Source organism: Perca fluviatilis, chromosome 12, assembly GCF_010015445.1.
Source record: "Perca fluviatilis chromosome 12, GENO_Pfluv_1.0, whole genome shotgun sequence".
NCBI lineage: Eukaryota > Metazoa > Chordata > Actinopteri > Perciformes > Percidae > Perca > Perca fluviatilis.
This window is the reverse complement of record NC_053123.1, coordinates 18,010,441-18,025,475: the sequence shown is the minus strand read 5'-3', so window position 1 is coordinate 18,025,475 and position 15,035 is coordinate 18,010,441. Positions and strand designations below refer to the sequence as shown.

General features: G+C 40.1%; 2 protein-coding genes across 4 annotated transcripts; one reads left to right on the top strand and one right to left on the bottom strand.

Moving 5' to 3' along the window:
- Positions 1-267: 267 nt before the first annotated feature.
- nfe2l2a (nuclear factor, erythroid 2-like 2a) lies at positions 268-7,397 on the top strand. Its single transcript, XM_039817797.1, has 5 exons — positions 268-427; positions 3,616-3,882; positions 4,151-4,243; positions 4,427-4,627; positions 5,746-7,397. The coding sequence occupies exons 1-5, from the start codon at positions 389-391 to the stop codon at positions 7,009-7,011; spliced, it is 1,866 nt and encodes a 621-aa protein (XP_039673731.1). The 5' UTR covers positions 268-388; the 3' UTR covers positions 7,012-7,397.
- A 665-nt stretch (positions 7,398-8,062) lies between these two features.
- hnrnpa3 (heterogeneous nuclear ribonucleoprotein A3) lies at positions 8,063-14,719 on the bottom strand. Of its 3 annotated transcripts, XR_005640963.1 has the most exons (12): positions 14,659-14,719; positions 13,754-13,876; positions 13,474-13,620; positions 13,184-13,394; positions 12,999-13,088; positions 12,793-12,864; positions 11,729-11,776; positions 11,396-11,533; positions 11,159-11,275; positions 10,995-11,065; positions 9,493-9,562; positions 8,063-8,223 (listed from the first exon to the last, which is right to left on the bottom strand). XR_005640963.1 is itself a non-coding variant. In XM_039817799.1 (11 exons), exons 1-10 carry the CDS (start codon positions 14,662-14,664, stop codon positions 11,010-11,012), a joined length of 1,008 nt encoding a protein of 335 aa, XP_039673733.1. In that variant the 5' UTR covers positions 14,665-14,719; the 3' UTR covers positions 8,063-9,562; positions 10,995-11,009. The 3 variants fall into 3 exon arrangements, 2 of the variants coding, with proteins under 2 accessions (XP_039673733.1, XP_039673732.1); XM_039817799.1 differs by having other exon boundaries at positions 8,063-9,562; XM_039817798.1 differs by lacking the exons at positions 8,063-8,223; positions 9,493-9,562 and adding an exon at positions 10,232-10,893.
- Positions 14,720-15,035: the final 316 nt, after the last annotated feature.

Genomic DNA, 15,035 nt, shown 5'->3' with positions numbered 1-15,035 from the left:
ATTTTATTATTATGCCGAAAAGTTGCTGAAGAATAGAATAACCCAAATATGTGCCTATGGTTTTTACAGTCAATGGGTTAAATTCGGTAACCAGTGTATTCAGTGGATAGGCCTACATACATTGCTCAGCCTAGCGGGCTCCACACGCATGCACCAACAGCTCTTATAGGCCGGTGTGAGGGGGACGATCCCGGCGCCGCAGCTCAGGGGGGCGGGTCATCGTTTCCGTAATGTTCATTAGATTTAAGGAAGCAATGTTTCGCTCGGCTCAGCTGCTGCGACGGACTCTATCGGCTTCGGACCGCTCGCCATTTTAATCTGCCATCTGAAGGAATAACACACATATTTATCAATCAATAGGAGTTTCTTTACCGCCATACAGATCTCCATGATGATGGAAATGGAGGTGATGCATTCCGGTCAACAGGTAAATAGAGAATTTCTTAAAAGTGATCACTAGACATTGACTGCTAACTTCCTTTTCTACTGATCTGATAGAGAGACAGAGACGTCCAGGTAAACTTTTTAGGGTTTGCTATAGCAAATTCAATCATCATAACGCACTGACAAGCTGGTTGTGGCGTAGTTAAGAGGTTATTATGTAGAAATAACAGCTCCAACGTGGGAAAGATCACACAAAATACACCGTGAGCCGGGCTCATATCTCTGTGAGATATTAAGGTTGTTCTCTGTACAGCTTTCACTTCTGCAAGTCATTCCTAGTGACGTGTATCCTCGACAGGAAATACAATCTTATTAAAAACCAGGCTGATATCTTCGTGTTCATGCTGTTACTTTGAATACAATTAAATATTTCATTAATTTTGACAAGTTTGGTAAGAGTCTCATGAGCTGTATTCTCGTAACTGGCTCCCTTCCTCCTCCCCCGCCCCCTTCTTCCTCCAAGCATGTGATATCCCATATCTGAAATAGACATGCGTGGAGGATTTCTTTACTTTTGTCTCGTTGTTACAGTGTATTTTAAATTGTAAAAAACAAACACATACCCCTCAGTCTAACCTTGTTTTGTTTATACACATTGAATGAGATGTTGAATTTTTTTTTTCCTCATGTATTATATGCCTTATATTTTTGTTGTGTTTGGTTAAACTTGTCATAAGTAAGGGTCAGTGAAAGTACATGGTTGACTGATGAGGGGCCAAAAGGGCTGTTTTGGAACATGTGTCGCTGTGTTTCATTATCCTCGGTCAAGGATGTCCAGCGAGTTGTGATGAAAGAAGCTGTAATAAACCACTGGAGTCAGGTCCCCTTTGAGGCCCTTGTTTTAAGCTGAAAAGAGGTAAATGAACAACTCATACTGAAAGCACACACACTTCAGTATTACTCCTATATCACCCAGTTTGATAGCCACAGGGACTGTTAATATCAGACAGGGCAATTAGCTTGGTTTGTTTTCAAAATGTCGGGTTGTGTTTAATATGTTTTCTGGTAATTGGGAGTTGTGTGTCTCTGTTCTGCATATTTTGCCAGTATATTAGCTAAAGGGATGTTGTTTGGCTTGTACCGCTGTGTATTGTGTGGCAGAGAGAACTGGGAAATCAGAGTCATTTTATGAGCCAGTTTCCTTGTTCTAGTGCCAATCCAGGTCATGTACAGCCACATACTGATACCATATCGGTAATAACCTGATTTTACACACCCTCACATTAACACCATCTATTTGTCACTAATACAGAATATGAGCTATGATTGGTAAAGTGAGTTTGGTTCAGTTACATTATATAAGAGTGTGATTAATCAGTGACAGTGAAAGGGCTGATTGAACTGCCTCTGCATGGGTGACAGAACTTCTTTTAGACATGGAATTATTTCTTAAAGGACTCGTATGACTTGTCAGGTATGATTATAAGGTGTGACAAACAGACAAGAGTGTGGTTTATTAGTTTGGAAAACACGGATGACCAGACGCCCCACTTAGACATTTAAGGCTACTTCCTCGTTCCTGCAGAAGCCATAATGCCTGGTTGTGTGCTCACCTCTCACTCTGTGCGTATGGTTCATAGTAGGCAGCCTTAGTGACGTGTAATCCTTCAGTGGTCATGCTTCTGATGCAACATTGAGTCAAAGAGGGTTAGTGGGTCCTTTTTTTTTGCAGTGCCACAGCTGTAGTCAGAAAAAAACAATGTTTTAGAATATATATATATATATATATATATATATATATAGGTGCTTGTTTGCTATTATTATTGTTTAAAACATATTTGTTTTTGTATTTATTGTTTATTTACTTTGAATATGTTTATGTATGCAACATCCACCAAAGCAAATTCTTTGTATGTGTTACTTATTCTGACGAGTTTATGGATATTTACCACACACCCCATTTTCTTTGAATAAAAAACAAAGTAGAAAACATTCTTATACAGTATCTTCTCCTCAGCTTCACATCCTCTTTATTCTTCTTTCCCTCTTGGCTTTCTCCTGGCTATGTGTGTTTTGGCCTTATGACCGACTGCAAGCATTAAGAAGCCTTTCCCATAAGTTCTGTTTATGCACATATCTGAGGAACAAACAAGTCACATGCCCAGACAAGTTTCTTGTGAACCAGTGTCTTGGGTTTATGCAACATCCCTGGGCCTTGTGAAATGGTTTCCTTCTGTAAATCATTTCTGTGTAAAAGACCCAAGGAAGAGGGCAGCACAGTTTATCTTTAGACATTCTTGTTTAAAAAGAAAAATAACATTCAGCCTGTAAGGAAATCTACAGGAAACTGTATTAAACTATCCTCACAGTTGCTAGTACGCTCTTTCTAACATTCTGTATTGTCAGCAGCACTTAACTTAATATATAAATAAGAAATATAGTACAAAATAATTTGTGCAGTGATGGGACAGAACACGCAGAGGTCAGTTATCAATAGTTGTAGTTATTTACTTGAAGACATAACAGGAAGGAAAACAACGAAACAAGGTCTGCAGTTCCACCCAGCAACACATCTACAGCCAAATATACCCTCTTTTATTTGGTTATAACACCCTTTAAGGAATATTACTGTTATATCATGTGAAAAGGATATTCTACAAGCACCGTGGTACCATTTAAAAAATAAATAAATAAATAAATAAATAAATAACACAACGATACACGCACATTAACTTCCTGTTTTTATAAAAATAGGAAGTTAAAGATCTGTGTATAGTTGTTGTCTTTATAATATGAAATAATGTTTGGGATTTAACTTTACTACTTTTACAGACCTAAACTGTAACATGAAGTCAATTATGCAAAAATTGATTTAGAGTGTGCCCTTTGTGAGTTTGAATGAGACAAATGAATTCACACCTCAGTGTAATCAGATGGGTAATGAACACTTCCCTTGGAAAGAGTATCAAGTGAGGATACGTGTCTTATGCTGGCGTGTGGTGGCAACATGGGAAAGAAAGAACTACATCTATTATTCATGTGGCTTCTCCCCCTTGACTTTAGTGCCAGTGTTGTTGTCAGTGAACAGATACTGAGGGACAGGGTGTGGCGGGTGCTGCTGCCACTCTTCACAGCAGGGCACGCTCTTCCTTGCTCCAATGCTGCTCACATTCTCACTGCGGGACAGCATGGCTCACAGCTCTCTAAACTGATCTGTGGTTTTCTTTCTAGGATATGGAGCTGATTGACATACTGTGGAAGCAGGACATTGATCTCGGCGCCAGGCGTGAAGTTTATGACTACAACCATCGTCAGAAAGAACATGAGCTGCGGAGGCAGCGGGAGCTGGAAGAAGAGAAGAGGCAGCATCTGGTCCTGGAGCAGGAGAAGGCCCTGCTGGCAGAGCTAGAGCTCGACGAGGAAACGGGAGAGTACATACCCCGCCCGCCACCCAGCGCCCCACTGCAGGTGGCTGTTGCACCTCTAGAGGTTACACAGGTACATTCCCATGGCCATCATTACTCATGTCAGAGGTGGACTACTCCCACCTCATTTGATAGGCTGCGGCTATGTCGTAGCTAGGTAACCACTCATCCTGCAAATTACAGAAACACAGGTGGGTCTGTAGTTTTGCATCGATGTATTCTGCTCTAGAAACTACCCCACTGAGACATACGTTCTAATTTAAAATGATGCGCTGTTTTTAAAAGATGGTGTGCCACAAAGGATGCTAGGTGGTAAAGTTGTATTTTTACCTTTCTTGCAGAATGTCAGCTTCACAGGAGAGGACGGTGACACCATGTCATTTGATGAATGTTTGCAACTTCTGGCAGAGACGTTTCCTGTAGAGAACACTGAGGTAAGAACAATAAATTATTATTACTATATAATATCTATCTATCTATCTATCTATCTATCTATCTATCTATCTATCTATCTATCTATCTATCTATCTATCTATCTATCTATCTATCTCATAGCTTGAAGCCTTTAACATGATTTTCAGTTGTATAAAATACATATTCTTGTGTTTGTCTGACAGAACACCTCAGTTTGCCTGGACACAACTGCTGTTTCAGCCCCCATGATGCACCCTGAGCAGCCAGCTCTGCCACTGGCCACCCTCTCCCCAGGTCCACTACTACCACCACCAACACCATCACCACCACCACCACCACCACAGAGGATGTCCCTAGATTTGGAGCAGGCCTGGATGGAGCTTTTGTCCCTCCCTGAGCTGCAGGTATAATACACGGATTTGCCGCCTCAATGGCGGGGTGTTTTGCATTGTGGAACAAATACCCAAAGAATGCTTCAACGGACAGGAGTCTGGCAGTAGAGGACAAACACATTTTTATTCCTCTGTGAGAATGGGGTGTCATACATGTGAGACAGGTGCGCCTGACTCATTCCACTGTGATAGAGTTTAATTGTTAAGACCTATTTAAAAAAAAACTTTATTTGGGGAGGTAGGTGTTGAAGATGTGATTCAGTTTATATGATCAGTAGCCACCAGCTTTATCTAGCAGAAGAAGACATGTTCAGAGAAGGTGTGGCAGTCTTAAAAACCTTTACTTTTTGGCAGCAACGTAAGGATTTGTGTACATGGTAGTTTTAAATTTGCTGCCTTATCAGTTTTGTTTCAAAGCAGCTCATATTTGCATTAGCTGATGGGTGGAGCAGTGTGTGCTCCACACTGCTGTTGCACATTTGTTGCCTTGACTTCTCACTGTGGACTGGACTACAATCCTAACCGTACAGCTTTCATAGAATTGCATTAGTTGCTCTGGCAAGCTGCTGATAAGACTTTACATTGTAGAAAAAGGGGTTGTGTGTTTGGTGTGTGAAATGTTGCTTCAGTAAGCTGCTTTGTGAAGATAATGTCACTTAAATTCTCAGCAACAGCAAGCTGGGAGATTGGTATTTTATTTTTATTTGTATGGATATTTGATCTATTTTAAGATCTATTTAGATCTATTTAACATCTATTTAACATCTGGATATGTAGTTGGTCTTAGAAATTACAGTCGGCTACCTTGTGCTACCTAGCTCTACCAGCAGTTGTCAGTGAAATACCAATCACTTGGAACAACTGCATGGCTAAAAGCTCCAGGATTGAAACCTTATTGTTTAGGGAAGATAATAATAAAAAAAAGTATGTATCTTTTTATGTCAGTCATCACAATGCGCCAATGATGATGTTTTGGAAGAGACTGTAGGTTTATGAATGAGCACATACCATACATGCATCCACAACAACACAAACATGTTGACATTGTTATATTCACTCTCTTTTGGAACTTCTACTGTAATATGTTGATTGCATTTACTTTAATGGTTCTTTACCTTTTTTTTTTCTAGCAATGCCTGAGCATGCAAATGGAGGACACACTTGAGACCACAACTTATCCTCTTCCAAACATCCCTGAAGAGCAGAATCCAAACTACACTTTTTACCCCATGAGCAATCTCACAGACAGGGAACCAAACAGTTTAAATGTTTGTCCTGCAGAGTTTATGAATACATTTGAGGTCTCTGTTCCCAGTATGGTCCCACCAGACAATCTCAGCCCGATGAAGGCAAAGGCTCCTCAGTTAAATGATAAATTCCCTGCAGGAAGTTTCTGTGACATATTTTACCCCAATGCCATTCTGGATGAGAGCAGTGGTCAACATGGCCTTGAAGGAAATGAAAGTAACGCCATGTCAGATATCCCAAACAAGCCTCCTTTCACACCAGTGGACATTTACAGCCTCTCAGCTGGAGATGCATTTGACAGAAGCAAAGAGAATCTGACAGCAGAATTGCCAGACTCAGATTCAGGAATCTCTTCAAACATAAGTCAAAATGCTAGTTCACCTGGGAAGTCTTTGTATGGAGATGAGTCCTTTAGTTACAGCGATTCAGACATGGAAGAGATGGACCACAATCCTGGAAGTGTAGAATCTGACTACTCAGAGATGTTCTTACTCAATTTCCAACCTGATGATCTTCAGCGGGCAATTCCTTTATCTGCACCAATGGGGCAGCCACAACAGCAGCAGGAAAAGAAACCCAAACAACACAAGACGGACCCGGCTGAGGAGAATGGCCACAACAACGCCCCCTTCACCAAAGACAAGCAGAAGAAACGCTCGGAAGTGCGTCTCTCCAGAGACGGGCAGAGGGCTAAGGCCCTCAAAATCCCTTTCACTGTTGACATGATTATCAATCTGCCCGTTGATGACTTCAACGAGATGATGTCGAAGCACCAACTGAACGAGGCCCAGCTGGCCCTGGTCCGAGACATACGCCGTCGCGGCAAGAACAAGGTAGCTGCCCAGAACTGCCGAAAACGCAAGATGGAGAACATAGTGGGTCTGGAGAGCAACCTGGACTCACTGAAGGATGAGAAGGCGCGTCTGCTGGAGGAGAAGAGCCAAAACATCACAAACCTGAAGGAAATGAAGCAGCAACTCAACAGCTTGTACCTGGAGGTCTTCGGCATGTTGAGAGACGAGAAGGGCAATTCCTACTCCCCCTCCGACTACTCCCTCCAGCAGTCAACTGACGGCAACGTCTTCTTAGTTCCTCGCATCAAAAAGACTTTCATCAAGAGCGAAGACAGCGTCTTATCTCCTTTGTAATATGGTACTGCATTATCATAGTAATACTATGCAATAACTTTGTAGTTGTTCAGCTTTAAAGCATTAGTAGCTCAGCATAACTATTGTATAGTTTTTTGCTCACTTCTCTTGAATGTTGTAATATTTTTGATATTTTACTTCTTTTGTACTCGGATACCTTAAACAGATTCTTTAACCAATATTGTTTGTAAATATAAACATTACTTGCTTTTGAGATTGATACAACCGTTGCTGTATGTGTATATATTGTATATATTATATTTCTGTAAGCTAATGTTTCAATCATGGTTACTTATATTTTATAACTGTCCCTTTATGATTTGCTGCCCAGGTTCTTTTATAAAACCTTGACTTCTGTGCTTTTCAATAAAGTATTCCTATAGCTATGCAGCCTCCTATTTTCTGGAAGAACATTGTGTGGTGTACTACGGCCTGCACCAGATTGATGCCAGATGGATATATAGTCTAAGGAATGATTACATAACTAACCACATGTTCAAATCAGTTCTGGACTTGAAGGATCGACCAAAAGGCTCACAAATAAGCAAATAAAAGGAATACTGTACTGACACTAAAGAGTTACTGGCTTAAAAACCTTTTACAATCTGCTTGCTTTTTATTAGAGCCAGCTTGTTTGTACAGTACCCTCAATCTTTGAATACTGCAAAACTCCTGTCACAAAAGAAATCACACCCATTGCATTCTTATGTTACACAACAAAGAGCACAAATGTCAAACTACAGTAGGAGCATGTTCAGTGTAAACCATGCATGACAACTTCACAATGGTCCAACCCAGGAAAGCATATTCAAAGGTAAAGCCCTACGCAATCAGTATGTGCTCTAAGTGCACTTTCACACACAAACCCTACCTTTGATCACCCAGCCCAGTTTCTGCTCACACCACAAGCTTCAGAGGGGGTGTGGCAAACTAAACCGGTTTGAGACTCAAGGACATCTGTAAATCAGTGAAACCTTTTCACATTGAAAACAGTTGTATTTTACAAACATTTACAGATCAGCATTTTGCTTTCAGAAATTAAACACTCAAGTCATGAAAAATATTTTTATTTAAAAGCACAAGTAACACTTAACATCTTACTGTTAGGCCAACGTAGTGTATTGACACTGGTGTGCTTATGCCAAGCACAGTTTTATTCTGTGTAATTGAGTTTGTTGTTCTACATTCCTCTGCAGAAACTCTATCCTTGAACTGATGATAAAAAAAAAAAAACATCAGCAGGCATTGTTCTTTATTTTTAGACTGAGTAGAGAACTAGGAGTATTTGTGTATACTCCGTTTATCATAACACTGTTGGATAGTTTCAACTTGTGACCACAGTTCCTCTCTGTTGATAGTTTGCCCATGTTTCTGTATGTTCATTTGACTGCCTGTCAAGTAAAATTGTTTAATAAATCCTATATCAGTTTTTTTGGGAAAATGCCCCTGTGATTAATGCAGAGGATTTGACATGACACCTGTTAGATGTTTCATGTTACTGATTACAAACAATATACATATAAACAATTTTTTTTTTTTAATTGAATACTATTTTTGCATTATACTTACTATATATGGCCTGCCTTTCGTAGTAATAATTAAGTTACCTACAAATGCTTTTCTATTATGTTAACAATGTTATCCTTATTTCCACGGACTGGCAAGGACCTGATTTCCATACTTTTATTTTTCACAGCTTGGCATTAGTATATACACTCAGTGGCCACTTTATTAGGTACATGTACAATCTAATGCAATCCAATACAACCGTTTTACCATCAATTCTTTTTTTTTTATTAATGCTATAACATTTTAAAAAGAAAGTCCACTTTTATGATGCCAATAATGTTCTTTGTTTTGACACTGACATTAAGGTGCTAATTCAATGTTTTAACACTGAGGTTATACTTAGTGGTGGTGTAACTAGACTACATTATATTAACAAGTGTTCTGTCCCCATCATGTGTGTAGAGGACAAAACATTAGAAACACCTCTCAATATAATGTAGTCCAGCACTACGCAACCCGTTAACTGTGACCTCAGTAATAAACGTGTAATTGAATTTATACATTTCCAAGGTCAACAAAAGCTGAACTTTGTAAAGGCAGAATGTATGTAAGTTCTGCTTTCTTGAATTATAATAAATTGTATAGGTGCGCCTAATAAAGTGAGTGTAAATACTGTTCATTTTTTCCAAGCATTATCATTTGTTGTTACCCCAAGGGTGTTTCATCACAATCAACTTTATCAGGACTATCTAACTGATAGCAAAGGTAATAAAACATGGAAACATATTTTGCCTTGAGGGTATTCCAAGAGGTGTGGTGAAGGTTACAGGCTGATTCCGGTCAAAGTGGAGCAATACTGGGTGTCATACTGCTCTTTTTACCTTAAAGGAACCCCTGCACCTTGTATAATCACCATGTGCACTGTTAGATTACAATATAAGCAGCCTTGGATAATATTTTGAAAAGTCTTACCCATCCAGAACCTTCCATGTTATCAGGTCTTTACAGATTTTCAGCAAGAAGAGAATGCCTCTTTCCACATCTGCAAATCAAGCAAAGTAGTTACTCTTACCTGCTCCATCTTCTTAAGTCAGCTTTTTGTGAAATACTCACTCCCTTTTCTTGTTAATGTCTGAAATCTAGCATTTGCGGGTAAAACTGCAGTATCTCTGACTTAACAGGATCTCCAATGTGTCCAGGAACTAGTCTTTCTTCGCTAGCACCAGTTGCTTCAGGGTTTAGCTAGCCTTGACAGAGACAGATGCTCACTACCAGGAACGACACTGCAAGCTTCCTCCATGGGCGTGGTGCTCGATGCTGCCTTCTCCCTTCTCTCTCAAAATGCTGACTGGTCCACTGTGCTGGGGCTGAAGACGTCCTGTCTGACAGTCATCTGCAATCTTCCACACTAGCGATGCTGAGGGCCCAACTGCAGGTGCTTGTGGCCGTTATAATCCTACTCGCTTAACACTGGCATAGGTGGTGTATGGGCCCCTGCCCTAGGACTACCCACAACTCCCTCGTCATTGACCCTTGTACAAGTAAATACAGTATTTACACTATTTTACGAACAGACGTCCTAAATGATACTCCTAAAAGAGGAGAAAGTTGTGGAAAGGCTGATTTGCTAAACTTCACAGTCACAATGTGCAGGCAACAGATAAATGAATAACTCATTTTATTCTGAACCAATGACGCACTGAACCTTGTGTTACTTTACTACACAATTTTATTCGGTCTTTTTCTTCTAATCAAAATATTCGAACAATCTAGAAGTGAGTGAGGGGATTCCCTTAATTCTAATCCAGACTGCATATATTTGTTGACACTGGTACTACGAAGGATTTACATACTGTGCTTCACATACAAAATCAAAATACACTTGACACTTGCAATTGAGCAATCATAATAACTTCAGAAGGAAAAAAAATGAGTAATTCTAGCTCATCTGAGGGCCTGATAGAACTATGCTATATGACAAAAACCAGGTTAAAAAGACAAAAGATTAATTGGCCAGCAGAAAACTAACCCATATAAAAAAGAAGAAAAAAAATAATTAAGAACTGACTTCAGATAAACAAAAACAAAAAAATACTCTTTACCCCTGATACCATAGGCACAATACACACACTTCAGACACACAAAAGGAAAATAGTTTGGTTGGGACACATCTATCACAATTAGGGAAGAGTAACATCTGCACTCATGTCTTGTGTATACAGTCCTTCTTCCATAAACTTCTCCAATTTAGCTGCAGTAATGTCTGACTTTTGTGTTCCTCTAATGCTTTCAGATGACTGCCTCAAAGTAACCTGCAGCTTTCCTGACAACTCCTTTGCTCACCTCCTCGCCTCTCCTGCTAAGAACTGAAGCCTGTTGAATGGATACAGGATAGAACAAATAGTTATTCTGCACTTTCATGGGCTCACTCTGTACTGTGCTACGAGGGTGGTGTGGAACTGAATGCAACTTACCAAAACATGAAATAATTAATATCGCCGTGAGCCATAGCCACCTCCGCCACCACCACCAGAGCTGTAGCCACCTGTAGTTAAGGAAAGGTCAACGCAAAATAACTTTGATACTCTCTCCAGAAGAAATTATGTTATATAATTGGGTTTTGAAGGGTACAACTCACCGCCATAGGGTCCACCCGAATTTCTGCCCCCAAAGTTGTTTCCCTTCATGGGCCCATAGTTGGACTGCTGTCCACCATAATTTCCAAAGTCATTGTAATTTCCACCTCCTCCATATCCTGAAGACATGTCAATTTCAAGGTAAGTCTTGATTTCAGGTGTTCAGTAGAGAATGTTTTCCATGCATAACATCTAGTTTATCAAAATTCTGGAGTCAATAATTATTTTATTTTTTTTACCTCCGTCATTGCCTCCGTAACCTCCATCGCAGCTGCCACCAAATCCACCACCCTGGTTGCCATACCCTGGACCACCACCTCCATAGCCCCCTCGACCCCCTCCATAACCTGGTCCTCCACCATAATTTCCTCCTGGACCTATAACAGTGAAAAAAAAGCAAACATACAACACAACCTTATTCATAACTCTGACATGAATAGCTCGTGAGTGGTATTAACACTGTTGGGAAAAAATTTTTCAAAGACAAAACAGTTATGTAAGTGAGCAAGGATATTAAACCCATTATTGAATTTAAATATTTTACACCATAGTAAAACTTTACCAGAACTCACCATTGTCAAAATCATCGCCATAACCACCTCGTCCTCCACCATAGCCACCTAAAAAACAAGGGTAAAACATATTATGCACTAAAACTGACCAATTTGTTGTGACTGTGACAATTGACAAACACGACAATGCATTTCTGCTTAACTGCAATGTAAGAAAGACATGTTTGTCACCTCTGACTTTCGCTAGACACTTATTTTGCATGTCAATATGGCTGATCATCTTACATGTTCAGTCACTTTGATATAAATCTGTCTGTTGTCGGACAACTGCATGACAAAAAAAACCCAACACTGTTCATATACTCCTATTGTCTGACAACAGAACTCCTTAATTGTGGGTTTAACAGAGCTAAAACATAAATTGCTTACAGAGAGTTGGAGGCGACAGAAGTGAGCTTCACCCTGCCCAGACCTAGCCTGGGAAAACCCTGACGAGCTTCCGGCAAATTTGAGGTTTGCTCTGCAAGTCAGTCTGGCCAAGAGCCCATTTCCAATTTTTCCAAATCGAGGCAACAATCACAACCGTTAAGGCGGGCTTTACAAGAAGACAATAGCGCAGCGACGGCAAGCAGCTTTTTGTGTACATTCAAGATGATGGCCACCGAAGTGCAGCAACCCGTTGATGCCGCTGTTGCTGCTACGTCACGCTGATCGTTGGTCTGATTGGTAGAAGGACTATCCAATTGCGCCCAGAGGCATTTGAGCAGCGTCTGTTGGTGACGCCCCTTTGGAAATGGGCTGTGGATGAACCTTGCCCAGACCCACAATCAGTTACAACAGAGAAGGGTCTGGTGTCAACCAGGCTAGCCTAGGCCAAGATGAGTAACTGATTTCACCAGATAGTTATGGGCATGCACCATTTAGTTGTTTGTTGACATTTAAATTTATTTTTTTTTATCCGAAAGAAAAGAAACAACCCTTTTTACTTTCTTTAGTGGGTCAGTGTGGTTGCGAAACTTAAATTCTGCAACCCCTACCGACATGTAACCATCACAATAAAATGTACCTGCATTAGTGTGATTAATGCCAGAGGCACTTTCATCTGGCATGCAAATACTACTCACCTCGACCGAAGTTGCCACCACCTCCAAAATTACTACCTCTCCCCATGAAGTTTCCAGATCCTCCACTCCTGCCTGATATGTAAAAGGTGTAATTTTAGAGCCGTTTACAACATACATGTCAGCTGCAAACAGTGTGTGTGTGTGTGTGTGTGTGTTATATATATATATATATACACACTTTACTTTATAATTGATGGTGTGCTTACCCCTGGTAGTGGATATAGCACTCATTTCCTGTTTTGAGAGAGCTTTTCTGACCTCACAATTGTGGAAGTTGATTGTGTGGAATTTCTGGGCTGTAAGAAAAACGAGAAGAAACAATACACTTACATATCATTGCTTAATGTTTACCAACAGCCTCATAAACTCTGAAGTCTCAACATCCACATACCAACAATTTTGTCTACAGTGTCATGATCATCAAAGGAGACAAAGCAGAATCCTCTCTTCTTCCCAGTGGAGCGTTCCTCCATGATGTCAATGCACTCAATCTTTCCATATTTCTCAAAATGCTCCCGAATGTGGTACTCCTCAGTGTCCTCCTTAATACCACCAACAAAGATCTTCTTCACTGTCAGATGGGCACCTGGTTTATTGGAGTCCTGAAACAGAGTGTATCGATGAGCAAACACCAAACATTAACATTGCTGTAGTATCTGCCTTCTGGTCTGGAACATTTACCTCTCTGGACACTGCCCTCTTGGGTTCAACAACTCGGCCATCAACTTTATGAGGCCTTGCTTTCATGGCTTCGTCGACTTCCTCTACAGCGGCGTATGTCACAAAGCCAAACCCTCTTGATCTCTTGTTGTTGGGGTCCCTCATCACCTAGAAACAACAAAACGATACACAATGGTAGTGAGAACAGTTTAACTGGACTGTAGAGATGTTTATAACTCATTATGTTGTTTATTATTATCTAAGGGTATATTTTGCCACAAATTACACTGAAAATACGTACCACACAGTCCGTGAGAGTTCCCCATTGTTCAAAATGGGCCCGTAAACTCTCCTCCGTGGTTTCAAAGCTCAGACCTCCAATAAACAGCTTTCTGAGCTGCTCGGGTTCTTTAGCTTCACGGTCCTGTTAATGCATAACAAGAAAATAAATATAATTGCAGCTGTAAATAGTGTTACAGGAAACTAGTTGAAGAAACTACAGCATTGTTATATAACATTAATATTATCATACAGACGAATACATGCACAAATATCTGCAAATATAACGTTGCCAGTGTTGATGCTAGGCCGTATCGTTAATGTTATCCATTGTAGCGACAGACTATGCTAACGTTAATGTTAAACTACAACGTGTAAAATTAGGCTGTCAAGTAACCCCGGTGCACGAACAAAAAATATCATGGCTACATTTTATATTAAGTAATATACAAATGAACGTTAGCCAGTCTAAGGCCGGAAGGAGTTAGCTTCAGCGGCCAGCTAACGTTAGCTTACTTCACTACTGTTGCAGGTTGAGCAATGCGTTGTTACCAAAAGCCTCCGTTTATCTATCAGCCATAACGAGTAATGTTGGTTAAAGAAACCAAACAACAATGTTCATTTAACAAACAACTGAAACAGTAGCAACACAGAGCACTCCGGTGGTAAACACCGCCTAAGTGTTGAGTTACCCTACTGTAATTTTGACAACCATTAGCTTATCTTAGTTTAGCTGCAGCGTTGGCTACCGTCTACCGTAGATAGCGCTGAATCCTGAGCAACGTTTAAGCTACAGAGAAGCTACACATTTCAATACAACACCGTGCATTCCCTCATCAATGTTACAATTATGTAAACGAGTTACCATAGCTTAACTGCATTTTACAAATAACCGTATTTAATTTGCAATATTTGCGAACACTTTACCTCCATTTTGCAGATGTCACGGCCGGAGATCTGAGTGGGTCACGTGAACAGGAAACCAGTCTGTTTTTTTTTTTATTTTTTTATTTTTATTTATTGAAATATTAAGATTTACAAACATAAAACATAAAACTCGTTATAACCTATATGTCAATGGTTATAACAGAGTAGGATACAAGGAAAATATAGCCAGATGGAGCAGCTCTTAATACAAACATGTAGTCTTAGTAACAAAAGTAAGGATGATTATTAAGGGAGAAGAGACATTCAAACAAAGAGAGAGAGAAAAAAAAGGGGGATTTCAGTCATTGTTCAGCTATTATCCTCAGTTGGGAAGTGTTTTAGGGTATCATATATGTTTTGTGCTTTAGGACTTTTCA